General features: G+C 40.3%; 1 protein-coding gene across 1 annotated transcript in view; it reads right to left on the minus strand.

Moving 5' to 3' along the window:
* Positions 1-220: 220 nt before the first annotated feature.
* LOC124606994 (acyl-CoA-binding protein homolog) overlaps positions 221-19,870 on the minus strand; it is a 152,859-nt gene continuing 133,209 nt past the window's right edge. Inside the window, exons 3-4 of the mRNA XM_047139139.1 lie at positions 16,564-16,678; positions 221-404 (exon numbers count right to left, since the gene is read on the minus strand). Coding sequence (XP_046995095.1) covers positions 268-404; positions 16,564-16,678 — 252 coding nt within the window. The 3' untranslated portion in view covers positions 221-267. The remainder of the gene's footprint in view (positions 405-16,563; positions 16,679-19,870) is intronic.

Below are 19,870 nucleotides of genomic sequence, written 5' to 3' on the forward strand. Positions count from 1 at the left end.
GGAAGTATGAAGAAAAAAACAGTACACTACAATGTCCATCACTCGACCCAGAGCAAGGCCGGTGCAAACATGGCCGAAACGTGGGGTTTATCCGTATAGTGATGGTTATCTTAGAACATCATGCTGCTCTACATTCAGAAAATTTAAGGAATTACAGTCCACCGAGGTAAGCGTAGGGTGAGGATTTTATTGGTACTTGTTCGGGACAGAAATAACTATGAACGATAATAAATGTTTATTTTATTTGGTTATAACAAAAACATTGGATCACTTGTACTTGGGCTCGAGCGTGTCCCTGACGAATGTGATGTACTTCTCCTTGGCCTCGTCCTGAGACATGCCCTTCTTGCCAGACCATGCCTCCCACTTGGCCTTGCCTTTCAGGTCCAGCATGCCCGGTTTCTCTGAAACAAACCAGTCACAAATAATTCAGCACAAGCATATATAATCCCTCTCGTACGCACACCTCCACGCAAACAATGTGCAGTAACATTAATCACTAATCTAAAGCTCGGTTTACACCGGAGCGAACACAAGCGAGTGAGCATCAGCGAATGGTCTCTAGTGCAAACTGTAGGCGCACTCAATACGGCCGCGTTCGATTTGCATTCGCTGGTGCTCGCTCGTGTCCCAGTCGTCGTCGGTCTTTCAGCGAACAATCAAAGGATGTTCGCACCTTCTCCGTTTCGAAGCTAGTAGGAAAGAGATGTTTTGCATACGATTTACTTTAATGGCTGAAACGAGCTGTGTGAATGACTGAGTGGTCGGGAGAGAATGTAATGTTACTGATAGAAGGATATACAGGGTGTTCGGAAATATCCGTTACATACTTCTAAGACTTGTAGAGGGGAATGAGTAGCTACAGCCGTTTCAAAACATGTTTGCTAGGTACGTACTCAACAGGGTAGCTACAACGGGAAATGCTTACGGTGGATCGGCTGATGTCATTTGACGTCTACCCTGCCACTCTGACCTGATTCGAGCTTCTTCCTCGTGTCTGAGAGTATTAGAGCAACATGGTTGAGTACACGTTTGCAGAACACACCGGCATGAGCCATCTGTATGGCGAAGCTTACGGTAATGGAAGAGCTCCTCGTAGCCTTTATTAAGATCGTTATCCACAACGTCGGAGCACAGGGCATACCCTCTTCGCCACAATTACGCAACGGCTACGAGAAAAGGGCAACTTCACCATCAGCAGGCGTGACTGGTAATTCAAGGAGACGCTGCACACCCTAAATGAAAGGGGCCGTACTGTAAATAACAGTGTTTGTGAAAACTAACCAAGTTTTCTCTTGCAACACACTGATATATAGTTCAGCTGTGCTGCTACTGTAACTGCTCCTGTACCGACGTTGTTTGTAAACAAACACACACACACACACACACACACACACACACACACAGTTACTATGTGCGCTACCTAGGAGTAGAACGCCTTACTCTAAGCGATTGTAGCATTTCACTTGGAAGTAAAGAACCAGTAGGGACGCATTAAAGACGCCAGTGCAACAGTAGAGTAAATATCCACCACGCCTCGAAAGACAGTGGCGACACGTTCGAATCCACATCACCACGTTAGGTGCAGAAGGCTTGCCAACCAGGGAGGTTCCTCGACTTATGTACCGGAGTCAAAGTGTCGTACCGACGCGGAATCTGTTCGAATTGACAAGACAGTGTTGAGGGCTTCACTGTATAGGCCGTCCACTTTCTACAGGTGCGCAGGATGATCACATCCACATCTTTGGAGTCAAAGGAACGGTAGGCTGAATGCTCCAGAATTGAATTCGACGTTATAAGATGTTATAGAACGTGTATCGCATAAAACCAATGACTCCCTTACAAATGGGCAAGAAATTGTGCTGAATGGACGCCCAAGTATTGTCGCTGGGCGTTGTTTATTGACTAATCTCGTACCTGTGCCATGACAAACGCATACGAAGTGTTTGGAAACAACCCGATAAGATCTAACACCTCTAACACTGCGTCCCACATGTGCAACAAAGTGGTGGTGGAGTGGTTCAAAAAATGTGTGAGAAATCTTATGGGACTTAACTGCTAAGGTCATCAGTCCCTAAGCTTACACACTACTTAACCTAAATTATCCTAAGGACAAACACAAACACCCATGCCCGAGGGAAGACTCGAACCTCCGCCGGGACCAGCCGCACTGTCCACGATTGCAGCGCCTTAGACCGCTCGGCTAATCCCGCGCGCCCTGTGGTGGAGTGGTGTTCTGGGGTGGCATTACAAGGGGCCACCGAACACCTCTCGTGGTTGTTGAGGGCACTCTCACTGCTCTACGGTACAGGGACGAGATTTTGCAACCAACAACGGGACTGCATAGCCAACAGTTTGGTGTCAGTTTCATCTTGATGGATGATAACTCACGTGCTCATGAAGCTGTTGTTGTGGACAGCATGCTAAGATCACCAGAACGGAATTTCCAAAGTTGTGGTAAGGACTGTGGGAACAACTTGCTGAGGTCATCGGTCCCTAGGCTTACACACTACTTAATGAAACTAACTTATGCTAACGACAATACACACACCCATGCCCAAGGGAGGACTCGAACCTCCGATGGGCAGAGCCGCGCGAACAGTGGCAAGATGCCTCATACTTCACGGCTACCCCGCGGATAGACCAAGAGAGAAACAAAGAATGGAAGACCAAGAATGAAATACTCAATTTGAAAATGGTGTGCCGGTGAGCTCCTCCCATTAATCTATACGTCGAAGGAAAAATGTCGCAAATAAAAGAAAGATTCAAAGGTGGGATTAAAACCAAGATGTGTGGATGTCACCGATTCAGAGGTGGGATTAAATGCGTGATGGATGGATGTCACTGATAATATCCGCTGATAACATTACTACCCTCAGTGAAAGTGACTACACGACCTACGAAATAGCGGTGCCTGTGTACAATGCAATGCTTCGTCGGATATGCATGCATGTCCGAAGGAACAGACATTCCAGCGACCATAGCGGTCAAGAAATAAAGGAAATTTATTCGCAATTTCGAATATGAACCATCATTGGCTGTATATTGGAATGACGACAAAAATTTGTGCGAGACCGTGACCCGAACCCGAATTTCCCGTTTTTCGCGAGCGGTCACCTTAACCGCTTCGGCTGTCTGTCAACGAATCACGGTCAGACCCAATCTTCCATATGTCGTCATCTACGTGTCACAACCTGCTCTCGTACGTTACGTATATTCGCGTCTAGGAAGGGCCTGGTATTGGTCAATAAATACGAAACAGCAATGCCTGTGTTCGATGCAGTATTCCTTCGAACATGCATTCCGTATTTATTTGCCAATACCAGGTCCTCAACTCCCAATAAACACGTCCTTCTTGGACGGAATATGCGTATCGTGCGAATGCAGGTTGTGACACATGGGTGACGACGTATGGAAGTTTGGGGTTGCCGTGATTCGTGGGTGTATAGCAGAAGCGGTGAAGATGACCGCTCGCTTGAAGCGGGAATCCGAGTTCGAGTCCCGGTTCGGCACAAATTCGCAATTGCGAATACGTTTCCTGAACTACAGGACCCATTGAATGGAATGAACAGTCCAGTGAGTACAGAACATGGATTGTGAGAAAAAGGAAGAAAAAAATGGAGCGGTTGAGATGTAGCAGAAATAAGCTTAGCGATAAACCAGTGACCACGAAGTAGACGAAATTAAGGAAATCTCCCTTCCTGGAAGCAAAATAACATACGACGGACGAAACAAAGAGGACATAAAAGTAGAATAACACAGGCAGAGTATTCTACTAGAATCAAATATCGGCCTTACCTTAAAGGAGAATTTCCTGAGAACGTTTGGAGCACAGCAATATATGGAAGTGAATCACGTATTGTGGGAAAATAGGGAAAGAAGAGAATTAAAGCGTTTAAGATTTGATGCTACAAAATGATGTTGAAAATTAGTGATAAAGAGTGTGGAGTTTCTCGATAGAATCGGCAAAGGAAGAACATACGGAAAACATTGTCAAGAAGAAGGAAGAGGGTGATAAACATGTTTTAAGACATCATGGCATAACATATATAGGGTAAAAACTGTAGGGGAAGACAGAATGGAATATATCCAACAAATAACCGAGATGAAGAGTTTGATGCCAAACAGGAATTAATGGCGGGCCGTATCACAACAGTCAGAAGATTGGTGGATCACACTCTTCCACAGGTGCCCTAATGAGGCGCTGAATATGATGATAATTAGAACATCGCTGACAGTTTAGGAGAGCACGATAATACTTCATTGCTGTTTTGGACAAAGTGTTAGTTGAGACAGTCCTGTTAATGATGTGCAAATTTGTAAGTACTTAAGGCCTATGTAGATGGCTGTAACGAGTGGTTGTGTGAAATTTTGATGTGCTCGCTTTGTGATGGACAAATGTGGAGTGAATGAGTGAAACCTGATGAGGGTAAATAACTTCTTGAAGTCGGACATCTAACGAATTCAGAGAGGCTGCTAAGAGTGCTAGAGGTCGGTATAGACCATACGCGAGTGCAACCGAGATAGAGCGTTTCATGTCTTTGCTTGCTTAGTTTCTTACTGACGATTATCAATCCGTTTTATTGGTAACTGCCTCTGCTAGTGGGTAATGCCCGAAAACAATGTGTACTAACAATTCGTCTTACTGATCATGAATCATAACAATTAGTCAATAATTTGTGCAACGATATATGTCTGAAACTGTCAGGCATCTCGTAGACAAACTTAGCGACAAACTTAGTTCACACACCGTAAGAGTCCGCAGCTCGTGGTCTAGAGGCTAGCATTGATGCCTCTGGATCGTCCCGTGTTCGACTTTGTACTGACACTGATGACCACGCAGTTGAGCGCCCCACAAACCAAACATCACAACAAACCCAAAGAGAACATTTATGTAACTTTATGTATATAACCCAGTCTGTTAGAAAAAGCTGGAACTGTGACCATGGGAAAGATAGGCCGAGGATTACTGAAGATTATGCAATGCGTATGCAAAATCAGTAGCAACAGTTGCGATTAAATCTCTGTTTAGCTCAAAATAGCAAAAACACTGGGGGTTCCCATAAAGACATAAGTATATACATTGTAAAATTCTGAAGACACATAATGCGTGACCATGCGTTTCCGAAAGTGGAATTACAGTAATTACACACGGGCTTTTTCTGAGGTCCAGTCGCTAGCGAAAAGGAAACGGAAACCACAGCGAAAAAATTGTTTTATTTGCAACATTTAACGACACATCCCAGCTAATTCTCTACACAGTCGCCGCTCGACTTCAGACATTTGTCGTAGTCTTGTACCAATTTAACAATACCCCCATCATATAAGGCAGCCGTCTGTGCTTTCCGTCAATTTTCTATGATGTTCTGCAGTTCGTTGTCTGTGCCAAAACGTTATTCTCATTAGCTGCAGTGTGCAGCCGAACATTGTCACAAAGGACTGTTCTCACGCATGACCGTTACTTTAGGTGGTCTGCATGAAATTAGGCGGAATCCCTCAGAACGAAGAAATCGCATCACAGTACACATCCCTCACTTGGCGGGAGAATCTGTTCTTCTAGGCAACTTCACGTGCTCACTGTGCGCTCGAAACTCAAAAAATACGACGTGACGCGATCAACGGGCATATTAGAGACACTGCGCAGCATATCTGCACAAAGTTCATCCGATTTTCACTACGGTTTCAATTTTGCGTTAGATCGGACCTTAAAAAAATAGACTTCGTAACATGGCATTGAAAAATACGTTGAGGATGAGCATAAGAGCACAAAGAATGAATATGCAAAAGAACATCATCCACGTGGGCCAGAACAAGTGTTTCGTTACAGATTGGTCGTTATGCAAGCTTCACGTAAACCAACTAATCGTAATTCTGCGACCGTAATACACAAGAATGTGGACTTAATTTGTACTGATAATACAAATAATAAGAATTAACAAAAGCATTTCCCGAAACAAACATAACAAAATGGTTCAAATGGCTCTGAGCACTATGGGACTTAAGATCTGAGGTCATCAGTCCCCTAGAACTTAGAACTACTTAAACCTAACTAACCTATGGACGTCTCACACATCCTGCCCAAGGCAGGATTCGAACCTGCGACCGTAGCGGTCGCGCGGTACCAGACTAAAAACACTAACAATAATGGAGGTTTCATTACCTACAGCTGGGACAGTAATTCGCTATCAGCAGGAAAGCGCCGACTCACAAAAAGAGTTATACCTGCGTTTCTGTGCAACCGGAAGTTATCGCCAAATTCTCTGGGAAACTTAAGAACGACGCTTGTATTTGTAATGCCCAAAGAGTTTCCTGTTCGGGACAGGGTTTCTTCATTTCAGGAGATATTTCGTCTGCTGAAGGGTGACGAAGTGCTAGATGCTTGATGAAAGTAAGTGTGATAAACGTTTATTGCCGTACATACAGGCAGCACAGCCAATTTTCAAGATGCTAAGTAAATTCAGAGAACCAGTGGTCGATGGATACTGTGTGATGATTCTGTTACCTCCACCTTGCATAGGGATCTTGAGAAAAACATAAATAATTGTGGCACGTGTACAGGCAGGCCGTCAGTCAGTGATTTTCCCCTCGCTTCTTGCCTGGTACAAGCATTGTGGCGGGATGTGGGTATCACCAAATGTTGGCCAACGCTTGTTCTAGCCGCTAAACAGAATGTCTGGTGTGGCGTGTCACGTCGGTTGTGAGTCTTATAAAGGTCGCAGGAATGTTCCAGTCGAGGTTAGTTTTAGGACAGGAACAGATTAATGATGTACCTTCCAAACAGAGGGGAACTATAAAGCTGCCCGTGATTAAACACTAGTACTTTTCCACAAACGTATATGCTCAATTCCTGCCTACTGTCTCCTCAATTTGTAAATAAGTAAAAGAATGAAGGAAATGAAAGGAGATATATAACTAATGAGAGTGAAAGATGAGTGAGTTAATCATCATCGTTAATGTGAGCAGATAAGGTTTTCTTCCCTTCTTTTTTCTCGAAGCATTTTCGAGGAACTATTAAATGGAGTTGATGAACTGGTTACCACATAATTTTGCCTAAGGATTAACAGAAGAGTCAAAAATGATGGTAGAACTGAGCAGTGGCAGGAAAACGCATGTCAACAAGATGAATAGCAAATATAGGGACGGCACAAAAGAGAAAGCTATAGAAAATATTTTCGCGTTAAGAACTGTAACATGGGACAAGCATTTCAGAAGCAGTCTGTAGAGCTTAATGTTTGGTGCAGTATGTACAAACGAAATGTGTTCAGCTTAGGAACTAGGGAAGACAAGAGTTGGGGCATCTGAAATGTCCTGTTATAGAGAGTGGACAGATAAAGTGCAAAGTGAAGAGTCGTTCGTTTGGAAAGAACACGTTGATGCTTGAGTTTACTGAAGAGGTTGATGAAGAGAAATGAAGATCACTGACAGTATCAACATCAGTACCCAAATTAACTTAACTGGCGATAGAGAAGACTGTAAAGGCTGCACCATGAATCACATACGACAGGGGAGACTTAAGACTGGATCATGTTTTACATATCATTGTCGTTGAATGCACAAGCAATGCAGGCATGAAGATAAGGGCACAGGATAGGAAAAAACTAGGCGTATGGCTGTGTCATGCCAGTCGAACGACTGATCGGTTGAAGAAAGTTGCCAATAATACGCGAGGAATTCAACACAACACGTAGACACTTCCTCAACAACACTGATAGCTTTCTGAAGTATGGAAGCCTTTCTATAATTGATAAAATGTTCATCATGACCATGACCAGATATAAAGAGTGAACATTAGAGGGTGATTTCTCGCATACTAGCTATACAAAAATGCCGTGAGACATAATGACTCTTAAAAGTTCCTGGCAGATTAAAACTGTGTACCGGATCAGGACTCGAAGCCGGAACCTTTGCCTTTCGGGGGAAAATGCTCTACAGACTGAACTATCTAGGCACAACTTACGATCTGACCTCACAGCTTTACCTACATCAGCGCCTATCTCCCACGTAGTCCAGCAAGGTATAAAGACGAACTCCTGCCAAGTTTGGCAGGTAGGAGGTACTTGCTAGTGAAAGTTAAGCAGTGCGGGCGGGTGATAAGGTGTGGCTGCATGGCTTTCAACTACAACAAATTTGAACAAATCACATCACCAACATAAATAGCAGATGTCGCTTTTTTTTGCAGTACATGTAAATTTTTTATTCTAGGATACCTTCAATTGTATTGCAATTGTAGCAAATTTCCTGTTTAATTTACCTAGTCTGCATCTAAAACAAGATCACACAATATATCAAAATAGCACAGAGAAAATGCTCGGCATGAAGGAAATCAAATTATTTTGTTTAAAATATATTTATATTCTTCTGGATACAAAATCTACACTGATACTGTTAGTTTAATTTTTTAAATTCTTTCCGCAACGTAAATCGTTCCGAGGGATGCGCGATAATGAATAAGCTGTGTATAAACATTTGTACGACATTGTAGCTTAATGTATTTCAGCACAATGAAAGGCTATTGGGACCAAAACGACAGATCAGTCGGGAGAGCATTTATCAGTGAAAGGCAAAGGTTCTGGGTTTGAGCCTGGTCTAGCGCTCAGTTCTAACTTGTCAGCAAGTTTAAAAACCTGCGCATACTCCACAGTGAAAATTCATTCTGCCATAATCAGTCCTTTTAGTCCTTGACTTTGAAGGTGGCCGTAAACATGTTTTCGTCTGTCCGAAGACATTAATAGCTAAAATGATTTATCGCTTATATGTACACAGCACTTTGCTTTAGGGGCTATCGTTCATCATCTGGTACCCTACTTGCTCAATACTAACACAAAAGACATCAAGTTTCTTTCATTTCTGAATAACCTGGAATGGATGAAGATCGCTTATCAAAACAAGGTGGCTCGTGTTTTGTTTGCGGTAATTATTGCAGATTTGTATGCTTTATCATATCTGAACCGTTTTCTGACCCTTCTCCCGTTTGACCTATGTAAAGGCGTTGACACTGAAAGTAATTTTACACACTCCATAATTTATAGACTCCAACAATGAAGATTTTAAGTGCAGTTCCTTTATGTGGGTTTGTATGTGTAGACTGCACGGCTATAGTTGTGGATTTTTAGAGACCTTAAAGAGTGATGTGTTGTCAACTACAGATACTACCATTTCCAGGTAACTGCTAGCCCGGTTTCTATTGTGAAATTTGTGTGCGTTGTTAAATTCAGCATGTAATGTGTTAAACCATGCAGGGGAGTTTACAAGCAAAAAGCTGAAATTTTTGGTGTTTTTTTCTCATTTTTTCCTTCGTAAAATGGTATATTTACCTTTGTATGGTGCATAGAATTTCTTTTTAAATTTTATTACATTACCTCACTATCTATGAAGCGACCTAATTTCGGACACACTTGTGGTTTTCATCTACCGATAGAATACACACAGCGCTCAATGTTAGGTATCCTGCTGTTTACAATAGGATCCGCCTTGGCTCACAAAATTCAAACAAACTCTGGCTGGTAAAAGAATAAATGGTCTTTAGCTGTATTATGGAACGGCTTCCAGGAATAACAGAAATGATTATAAGGTATGAAAGAAACTTTCTCGGCCACATACTTCCACAGACATTCACATAACAGGACACCAATACATTCACTTTGTTCCTCTGGGCCTACATCATAGAGTACATTCTGGACTGCTGATGTTCAGGAGCGTGTTTCAAGCACAAGGATTCTATTGCTGAAGTTTGTATGGCAACCATGACGCCAATTTATGAGGGCATAGCTCACACGGACCTCCTCTGAATGTGTACATGAGCACACTCAGTATCCAAATCAGTCATTCAAAAATATGACTGGTACAGAGATGACCAAAAATATCTTTGTGGGGTTAAATAACCTGAAATGGGGTGTCAGTGATGCTATGTCGTCACTCTGTGACGCAAATGTGGGAAGATTAAGGGTGCTAATGCACCTCTGCATCAGCCTTGGCTGTCATACCATAAAGGGGCTGCAACGTATAGACAAATTAAGAGTTGCCAAGTCACAGCATGAAGCAGAGTTCAGCATTAGAGAAGCAAGGTCAGCCCGATGTGAGTAGCTTCTAGAGCAAGTGGGAGACAAGCAATAAGTTCTTGACTACGATGCAGGGTGATTTTGGACCTCAGTTTAAAAATCTGACCGAGTTTTTATCGTTTTCAATTTTAAACTCTAATTTCTCAATATGACTTTTTTAATGTTCCCGTATTCGAAAAACTACATGTCATAGAAATATAGCTTTGTTAGCTGCTTTATCATAACTGACTACGCCTACTGAAGCATGACCATAGTTTGAGTGGGTATGAAGTTAGCTATTCGTATATGCAAATACTGAATGTAAAAAATTGCATATTTTTAATAAATTAGTGTATTTGGTTCTTGTGCATTTCATTTCATAATTCTGCTTCACCCAACGAAAATAACAAGAATATGTTACCAGAAGGAAATATAGAGTTATCTTCATTGGTTCCATAGATAAAGGTACATAAACATGGCTTATTTAACATTGGCAGCACAGGCCTGGCAAACTCCCCTTAAATACACAATCTGATCAAAAGTATATGAAATCCTATGCAAGGTGTAGCTGACCACAACACGTCACTAGAAGCTGACCCGCCAGCATAAAAGGAGGCGGGAACTACTGCATTGTCAATAGAGAAACAGGTCGTTCACGAGATCTCAGTGACTTCCAACGTGAAATAGTCATCGGACATCAGCTGAGTAACGAATCCATCATGGATATTTCAACCTTTCTGAAGCTGCCCAGTTCGACTGTTGGTGATGTTACTGAGGTGCAAACGTGAAGGAACAACCACAGCTAAACCAACACCAGACAGACTTCATGTACTGACGAACAGAAACCGTCGAGCACTACGCAGAGTTGTTGCGAAAAGTAGCATTAAATTAGCGGAATTCGTGAGTTCCGAAGTGCTAGCAGCTAGCACAATGTGTTTAGAGAGTTAAAAAGAATAAGAGCACAATGGTCGAGTTGCTCCTCAGTGCCACACATTTCTTTGATCAAGCTAAGGCCGGTATTACACTATGAAATTTCTTTGTCAAAGATTTGATCAAAAATGTGATCAAATATTCCGTCAAATATATTTGACAAAGATCTCTGACGTAGTGCTAGAAGGGGTATTACACTGTCATCATATTCTTCGTCAAAGTTCAAGATGGCTGACAACAACAACTTGTTATTAACCGCAGCAATTGCATCTATCACAATTTCACTGTGTGCACGTGCGGAAGAAAAGCGGGGGAAAAAAAGGAAACATCCTGGGTGAAGCCGTGGGTTTTACGACGACACGATAAAAGCATTCAACAAAACTTGTTACGTGAGCTTGTAGTGGAGGACGTGAAGTCGTACATCAATTACTTAAGAATGGATGAGCTTACATTTCTGTATGTGCCCAGTGAAGTGTATCCTCATATCACAAGGCACAATATTCACTTAAGAACTGCTACATCTGCAGAAGACAGGCTTACGACAACACTCCCATTCCTTGCTTCAGGAGAGGGTTACGTTAGGTTAGGTCAGGTCAGGTCAGGTCTCCAATCTTCTTAATCTATTTTTGTATTCAGGGTGCCTCACATTGTAAAGCGCCTCACCAGCCTCATACATCTCTATTAATTTTATAGTTGTCGGCACACACCAATTGTAGTTACCGGCAATGTCTCTAAAAACACTACAGACAACAGAACGCTGCAGTGATGCTAGCGCTCCATGTGGTATCATGTCACATTGCGGTGAACAGAAGACAAGCGACTTCTTTGATCTAATCTACAGCGAGGCCCTAGATTTGATCAAATATTGGACGACATTTGACAAAGTTCCCTACTACACCATCAAATATCTTTGACAAAGATTTTTGACAAATATATTTGACAAAGAAATTTGATAATGTAATACCGGCCTAAGCGACACTTGTGGTGGTTTACAGGCGACGCCACTGACAGCGGATGGCTGGAAACATGTCATTTGGAGTAGTGAATCACCAGAGGCAATCCGCTGCAAAGGTCGGAGTGTGGCGAATGCCTCAAGCCAACACTGAAGTACAAAGTGTTTTCATTGTTAAGATGTGATCATGTTATTGTACTTAAGGAAACGCTTAACTTGAAAGGATATGAACAAATTTTACAGTACTGAGTACAGCAAAGGAACAGTTCGAAGACAATGATTAACAGTATCAGCATGACATTGTTGCCTAACATGAAGTGGCATCTGTGAAGCAGTGGTTTGTGCACAGTAATATTCCACATTCCTGCCCAGACTCCCGACCTGAACCCAACGGAACACCTTTGAGATGAGTTAGAACGTCGACTTCATTCCAGACCTTAGCATCGAACACCACTACCTTCTCTGGTTGCGCATCTTTAAGGATGGGCTGCCATTCCACCATAGACGTTAGACACATCATTTAAATTGTCTTTAGTAGAGTTCAAGTCCTCATAAAGGCCAAAGGTGGACAAACCCCATATTAATGTCCACTAGTAGGTGTCCAGATGCATTTGATCAGGTAATGTGAAAGTAATGTGTCATATAGATATCTAGAATATATTATTTTGGCATCACTGAATCTGCAAAGAGACCAGTTAGAAGACACCCTGCTGCTTGGCCCAATTCTTGATAATATATTTTATTAGTTGTGTAGCTGTGGGGCAGTAGAAGTTATAGCACTTCAGTAAATTCAGTTACTTCTGATAAAGATGATACTCTATGTTTCAAGATGCTCTGTCTTATTATTTCCATAGTTTCTTCTACAGGGATACATTAATACAGGCTTTGTCTCAGAAGGCAAGTTTGGGTTGAGAGGGTAACTGTATGTTCTCTGTTTTTAATAGTTTCCTTGTTTAACTGTATGAGTTGTTTCATAAGTGCTTGCTTTTGCCAATATGGTCTGCAGCTTCTTCATAATTTTCTGGGCTGCTTACAGAGCCTATGGGTCTAGATGGTGCATCCCCTTTATGTAGGATTGCTTTATGAATCTAGGGACCACTTGATTCATTGACAAAATTCTCTGGATTCCTTTGCTGGTGGATAGAAGTTCCATTTATTTTCTTTACTGTTATGTTTATCTTGGAACCTAGGTATTAGATCTTTTGAATTTTCAGTGATTGATAATATTTGTGTTTTACTGTCATCACTATAGTATTTCCATCGTCTGAGTTGGCAGAGAATTACTACTGCGGAGCTTTTTATATTTTTTGTTGTACTTTGTGTTCGTTATTGGTTGATTTCTTGGGCATTTTTTAATCTCTTTTGTATTATTTGATTTGGTTTGTCTACTAACACAGTTTGTTGATTACTGTTAAGTTGGGCTGTCTCTGCCGCAAGTTTAATTGAACAAATCAACATTAAATATAGTTTTGGTCAAGTGATGGTTTCAGTATATTGCAGACCTTTTCTGTACTGGCTGCTCATTATTGTCGAGGCATGTGTCAGTGGAGTTGATCACCCACGAAATAATAAATCTTATCTGACTGTTAGTCACCATTTCAGCACTCTGTCTACTTCGACATTTTAAGTGCCTATAAACAACAGTACATTGTAGTAGCATCCAGTCATAGCTATAGGGTTTCCACAATAAGGATCTGCCCTTATTCTATGAGCAGCTTACCATCAAAGACATCCGCGTAGCTCACAAATATCAAAACGATATGGAGGCCCTCAGTATATCTTAAGACATAACTGATGAACTGCCTGCTCCAATCTCATTTTGGACAGCCACCTGAACATGCCTGTTTGTTTCACACATATTTCTCCATCGCTTTTGTACTTCCAGGTATACTTTACATTACTGTTGCTACTTTTAACTTGTGTTTAGTTTTATATGTAAATAAGTCACGCTCTTTCACGTTCTGATGTTACTTATTTCACTACAGTTTCTTGTGTTGCGTACTTTACTAAACTGATTATTGTATTTAACTGGCTGATGTACGAACGTCACCTATAACTCCACTCTGATATTTTATTATTCTTATTGTATATTTGGTTAGTGAAGGTCGATCAGAGATCGTACCAATAGCGACATGTTTGAAACTTTTACCCATTATTTAAGAATTATATGTATTGCTCATCAGCTTAGTTTACAGCTACACGCCCTTTTTTGGCCTGTTTTGTGAGGTACATAGTTTAATAGTTTTCAGTTTTTATGTAATAGAGTCATGTTCACAAGTGTTTTTATGAAGGACCAAGCGAGATAACATGTTAGTAGAGGCATCAAGCCAAAAGTGTGTTCATATATCGATAAATGTGTCACATATATACATACTACATCTATGTTATAGGCGTATTAGACGGTCGAAACTTTAACAAACAATTCCAGTATGGACAGCATGTCAAAGTATCAAATGCATCTGCAGGATGGGGTAAAGTTAGGAAAAGGACAAAGGCTTTCTTTATTGGAATTTGGACGTAAATTAATTAAAAATATAAGTCTGCCAGATGGTACATAATGATAATAAGATAACAGAAGCAAGTGACTACAGTGACATATATTTAACTACATCTGTATATGAAACATGTGTTTTGTCTTCGATAAAATAAGCTGTAGAATCTCAACGATTGTCATATTTCGCCCATGCTTGCCTTTTTGCATTTTAATCAAACTGTCTTTCATAATTTCAAAGTTTCAGTTACTGATATATTCGTACATAGATTGGCTTCATTAAAGGAGGCTAATCTACCTTCCTCTAGGATGGGGATGTTTCTGGTTTGGTCACCCAGTTCTTGTGAGTTACTAATTCTACATTTTTCTTCATATGTGTACAGCTAGCTCGTTTATCGAACTGTTCAATTTTGTATTTGATAAATATGCAGGGCTAACTATACCAATAGCTATGAGATGAATCGAAATTTCAATCTTCAGTTCAGCTCTTAGTGTAAGGGGTCCTAGGGTTCATTATTACGCACTCCCTACTTTCCTTCTCACAAAAATTAAACTGCACTTCTTAACTGCTTTTCTAATTTGGGTGTTAAATTATTTACTTGGATTGCGGTTAATTTTTGTATTACAATTATTGTTAAAGAATTGATGAATTTTCTTTTCATAATCACTAATCAGTATAATAATTAAGATATTGCCTTTGTTGGTTTCAATTTCTACGGCTTGGCTTGTTTTTAATTTATTGTTAATGTCACACAAAGTACTACATTTGTGCATTTGATCGCTAATGGAATTAGCATCACGATTCTCCTCTTTGGAAATCATTCTGGCGATTTTACAGGTAATTTCGTTTTGCTCCAGTGTTGGGATTTGCACCTATGGGTGAAAAAAAAAAAAGAAGGGGGGTGGCACTAGAGACTTACGCTGTACTCTGTTTTGATGCCAGAGTGGGCGCCATTTTAAGTAGCCCGAAACAGTAGCAGATTACTATTGTTTACGAGTACTTCTTGTTCATTACATCTGTCATAAGCGCGCAATAACTGTTTTAAATACTAAGAATTGTAGAGCTTACATGAATAACATATTGCCAGGGATGGTAATTTCGAACTTTTTTCTGTCCTTGAATGCGTATTTGCTCTAGTAATACGACACAGTAAGAGTGCGTCACGGTGAATGCGGTGAACCTAATGTTTTGTGCTAGTTAAGATGGCGGACATCGGCTTCAATTTGTGAAGTAGCTGCCGCGCGGGATTAGCCGAGCGGTCTGAGGCGCTGCAGTCGTGGATTGTGCGGCTGGTCCCGGCGGAGGTTCGAGTCCTCCCTCGGGCATGGGTGTGTGTGTGTGTTTGTTCTTCGGATAATTTAGGTTAAGTAGTGTGTAAGCTTAGGGACTGATGACCTTAGCAGTTAAGTCCCATAAGATTTCACACACACATTTTGTGAAGTAGCCACCTCCCCTCCCACGTCCATGGTTATACCACACCAATGGATACTCTGGTGACAGCGGTAATATCCTTTACCATACTACTCCGTAATTCTGAGGGCATTTTAAATTTTAAGCATTTGTTTAATAGGTCTGTTTCTGCGTTAGTGAACTGTATACGTCAGATTCCTTGATTCTTTAAAAATCTGAAATTACTATTATGTGATCTATCTTCACTGTACTTGTTACACTGATTCTTTTCTGTAAGCTCAGTACTTTTATTTTTGTGCCTCGTTCTAATATGTTTACAGACAACATGAGAAAAGTCATTAATTAACGTAAAAAAATATCGGTTTGAAGGAGCGACAATACTTCCCCTAATTTTAGATATGACACACAAAACTGGTGATTCACTTGTTATTTTTGCTTAAATTTAGCACGAATTTCACATTTTAATCACAGCAATTCACGAGACGTTTTACTAAATGAGCTATCTTTGTTTTAGGCTTAATTTTAAGACTGCAAAATTTAGGGATCAATTTTAGTTTAACACACTGTTTACGTACTCTAATGGACTCAGTTGTTTTCAACAGTTTAATCTTCGTCTGTTGGTGTAATACTTTATCCCACGCCAAGTGAGCCAGCATCAATAATTTTCTTCATATAGGGTACCACAGCCCTCCATTTGTTGAAATTTTAAAGCAAAGTAATAGATACTAGGGTCGCAGCTCACCTGTGTTGTTGTCGCCGACGGTTGCCTGTTTGAAGAGCGCGTACAGTTCAAGCAGCTCCTGGTCCGAGGGCATCTTTGTCAGCTTCCTTACATCCTCGGCTGCCTGGTTGAAGCGCTGGAACAGAACAGAAAGCTCTTTTCAGCTGTGTTAGCAAATTGCATCCAGCACTAAACAACTACTCATTCATCGTAAATGATTACCATTATTTTCTCGTTCGAGGCTAAAGCTACAGATCATGAAAAAATGTTTTTGAAAGTTGAAACTACTTTACTACCTTAAGCGCTTATGAATTTTAGAATGAATGCTTCTTTATTTCATCGTTCACTAGTAGTGAGTAAAGATGAATCTACTTAATGCACATAAAGAGCAAGAACGCGGTAGTATATGATCAGTGGTGAACATCTGGAGGGTAAGTAAAAGCTGTCGTCAACCCAGAGGTTGGTTGGACCGTAGCAGTGGAGATATTTTCAAACAGTTGTGGTTCTAGCTGCACCATGTGAGCACATCTACCAGTGTGTTATGCACATGACGAAAAACATAAGCAGTACTCACAAACAGTAGAATTCGTGATCATGGAACAAGATGTTTAGGTACTTTGGATTAAACGTCACGCAGGCATTTTGTATAACGGAATCGTAGACCTGTAGGCTAGGCTGCCATATCCGGAACCCTCTTAGATATCAAGTTACCTAACCTTCATATTAAAATGGATGCCATATCCCAGTGGGAAGAAGACTGGAAAACATCAGCTGTAAACGAAGGAAAATATTACAGTTGGATACAACCCACATATCCAGCTAAGCATAGTTTCACAACATGTCTGTAAACCGCAGACTTAATCTCTGCAATCACGAGGAAGAGTTTTAATGACAGCAGTTTTCCTTCGCATTTATTTCGTCTAAGAAATTCTGACATCGATGATTGCAGGAGGTCTTCCCCTGCTCGAAGTACTATCAACATAGAGAACAATTCCTTTTCAGATCTTAACAATCTCAGGGTTCCATCCCCAACACGTACTATTAGTTTTTAATAAGGACTGATAGAGCAGTGCTTCGATGTCTTTGAAGACTTATTTAAGTGGTCAGTTATAAAATCTGGCTGTAGAACCTTAGTTAAAGTGCAACTTCTATTTTTAAAGAATTTATAGCGTTTAGAAATTACCATAGGTGTGCCTTTGTTCACACAACAATGAAAAAATAATGTTTAGTTATGTTAATGGATCATGCTCATGTCTAAGTTAAAGAAATACCAATTTCAAATGTTAGTTGATAGTGTACTCACGCTACAGCCCAAATAATAATGGAACAAAGGCAATTCTAAACTTAAATTCACCAACAGTAAACAAAAAAAGCACAAAGCAGAATTTTGTACAAGGAAATAAGATTATACAATACATTCTCCAAGGAGATCAACGAATCAGCTAAAACAGAATTTTTAAATAGTCAAACTACACTATTTGAACATTTCATGCCACAATGTCAAGGATTGTTTAGATAACACAGAGCGTGGAATGATGAAAAATTAATATTATTAAATAATAAACTATTATTCTACAGTAAACTGTCCATGTCATGAATCTTACTGCATAATACTATGCACAGGATCTGTGATTCTAAACCTTTCCCTTTTCTTGAGCTCAACAACTCGTTCATTGTAGTGAAATGCTGACACAGCTTTCGCAGACGTGCTGTGTGTGTGAACCATGTCAACTGAACCACCAAATTCCACACATCTGTAGATAAAGGAATTTAAAGAATCTTCCGCCAGCGGCGTATGTTTTACTTCTTACCATTGTGACCCAGAGCTGCAAAATCCTCCGTGATTGTGAAACAGCTTTGCTACGGATTATCGAGATATAATAACGTGTTAGACGCTAAAATTCGTTATCAACGCGAAGGGAAGAAAACTTTGCAAAGATAAACAACGGTTGTTGTAGCGCCTCTTCCGGTTATTAAACGAACTAGTTTCGAAGTCTCAGATATGGCGTCTCTTGCGAAAAATATGTGAACTAATGGAACTCTTGGGATCCTTATTATGTAACCAGAACGAAAATGTTGATTTATAGGGATATTTTTTCTAGAGATTCATGGCGTGCAGCTTTATTCGGGATATGTCACGATTTTAATAGTGCAGCTTAAACTGCTGCTAGGGAAACGCTCATCAGTGATAGTTACTCTCACTACTGTAGCTTTTCCTTCGATACACCAACCAAAAATTAGGACGACATATTTTTAATCTTTATATTTTCTTTTTACAATGAAGAAAAGGTAGATTTATTAAGGATTATTCACATTTATTGTCTTGTTTGTTCAGGCCTAATACATAATAAATAAATTATTGGTATTCTTTGAACAGTTGGGCTATAACATTTTTTCCGTGGTTTACATCCCGCTAACATGCTGCCATCTGTTGGTCCACAATGGTAGTCAGTTCTCTCTCTTTCTACAGAGTTTTCGGAAATTACCGTTGCAAACTTCTAGGACTTGGAGAGAGGAATGAGGTCTCAATATTTTGAACAGGAACCCATATTAGGAAAAGTCAGTAGTTGGACAAAGTTTCCGGACATGGATTCCTATTCAAAACACTATTATGTGCTCCAAGTCCTGGAAGTCTGTAACGGGAATTTCCAGACAGCCTGTACACTGAATTCCAATTCTTGTCGATGTTAGTGCCAGCTGTCAGCAGCATTTTTTACTTTAGAATTCACTCGTCCAGAGGCAGGTTATGTAGCTTTCACGAAAATAAATCGTGTACAAACAGGAGTCTCAGTTCGTCATGACATTTCAGTAAAATCAATTTATATAAATTAGTTTTCATTCAATATTCCGTGTGTGGCCCAAAGCTTGTTAATTTAAATGTATTTGAACTGACTCCTGTCCCGCTGGTTTACACTCAGTACCGATGATTCTATTTCGGTAAGCGCTGAAGTAACGTGAACAGAAAGCTTTTAATATATAATTTTTTTGATTGTTTGGTTACTTAATCACTTGCTTTTAAAACAAACTGTCGCTTGTCGGAAGATGTTTTTTTATTTTGAGAAATATTTGTCATCATTCATTAGTTTTCCTTGAATTTCTGAGACATGTGGTTTCATAATATGAATCATGCTTGCTAATACTGTACATCTCATTGAATTCATCTGGTCATCACTTTTCATCCAGTCGTTTGATTTCTTCCACTCCCACACCACTGGTCGTTTCGGCATTCTGATCCTAACACAAAATTCGCTATTAAAAGGACACCTATTTATAAACGTTGACGAAAAGTTGAGCTAAAAATTTTCTATTGGTACTCAATATAAATCAA

The sequence above is a fragment of the Schistocerca americana genome, chromosome 3 (assembly GCF_021461395.2).
Source record: "Schistocerca americana isolate TAMUIC-IGC-003095 chromosome 3, iqSchAmer2.1, whole genome shotgun sequence".
NCBI classification, from domain to species: domain Eukaryota; kingdom Metazoa; phylum Arthropoda; class Insecta; order Orthoptera; family Acrididae; genus Schistocerca; species Schistocerca americana.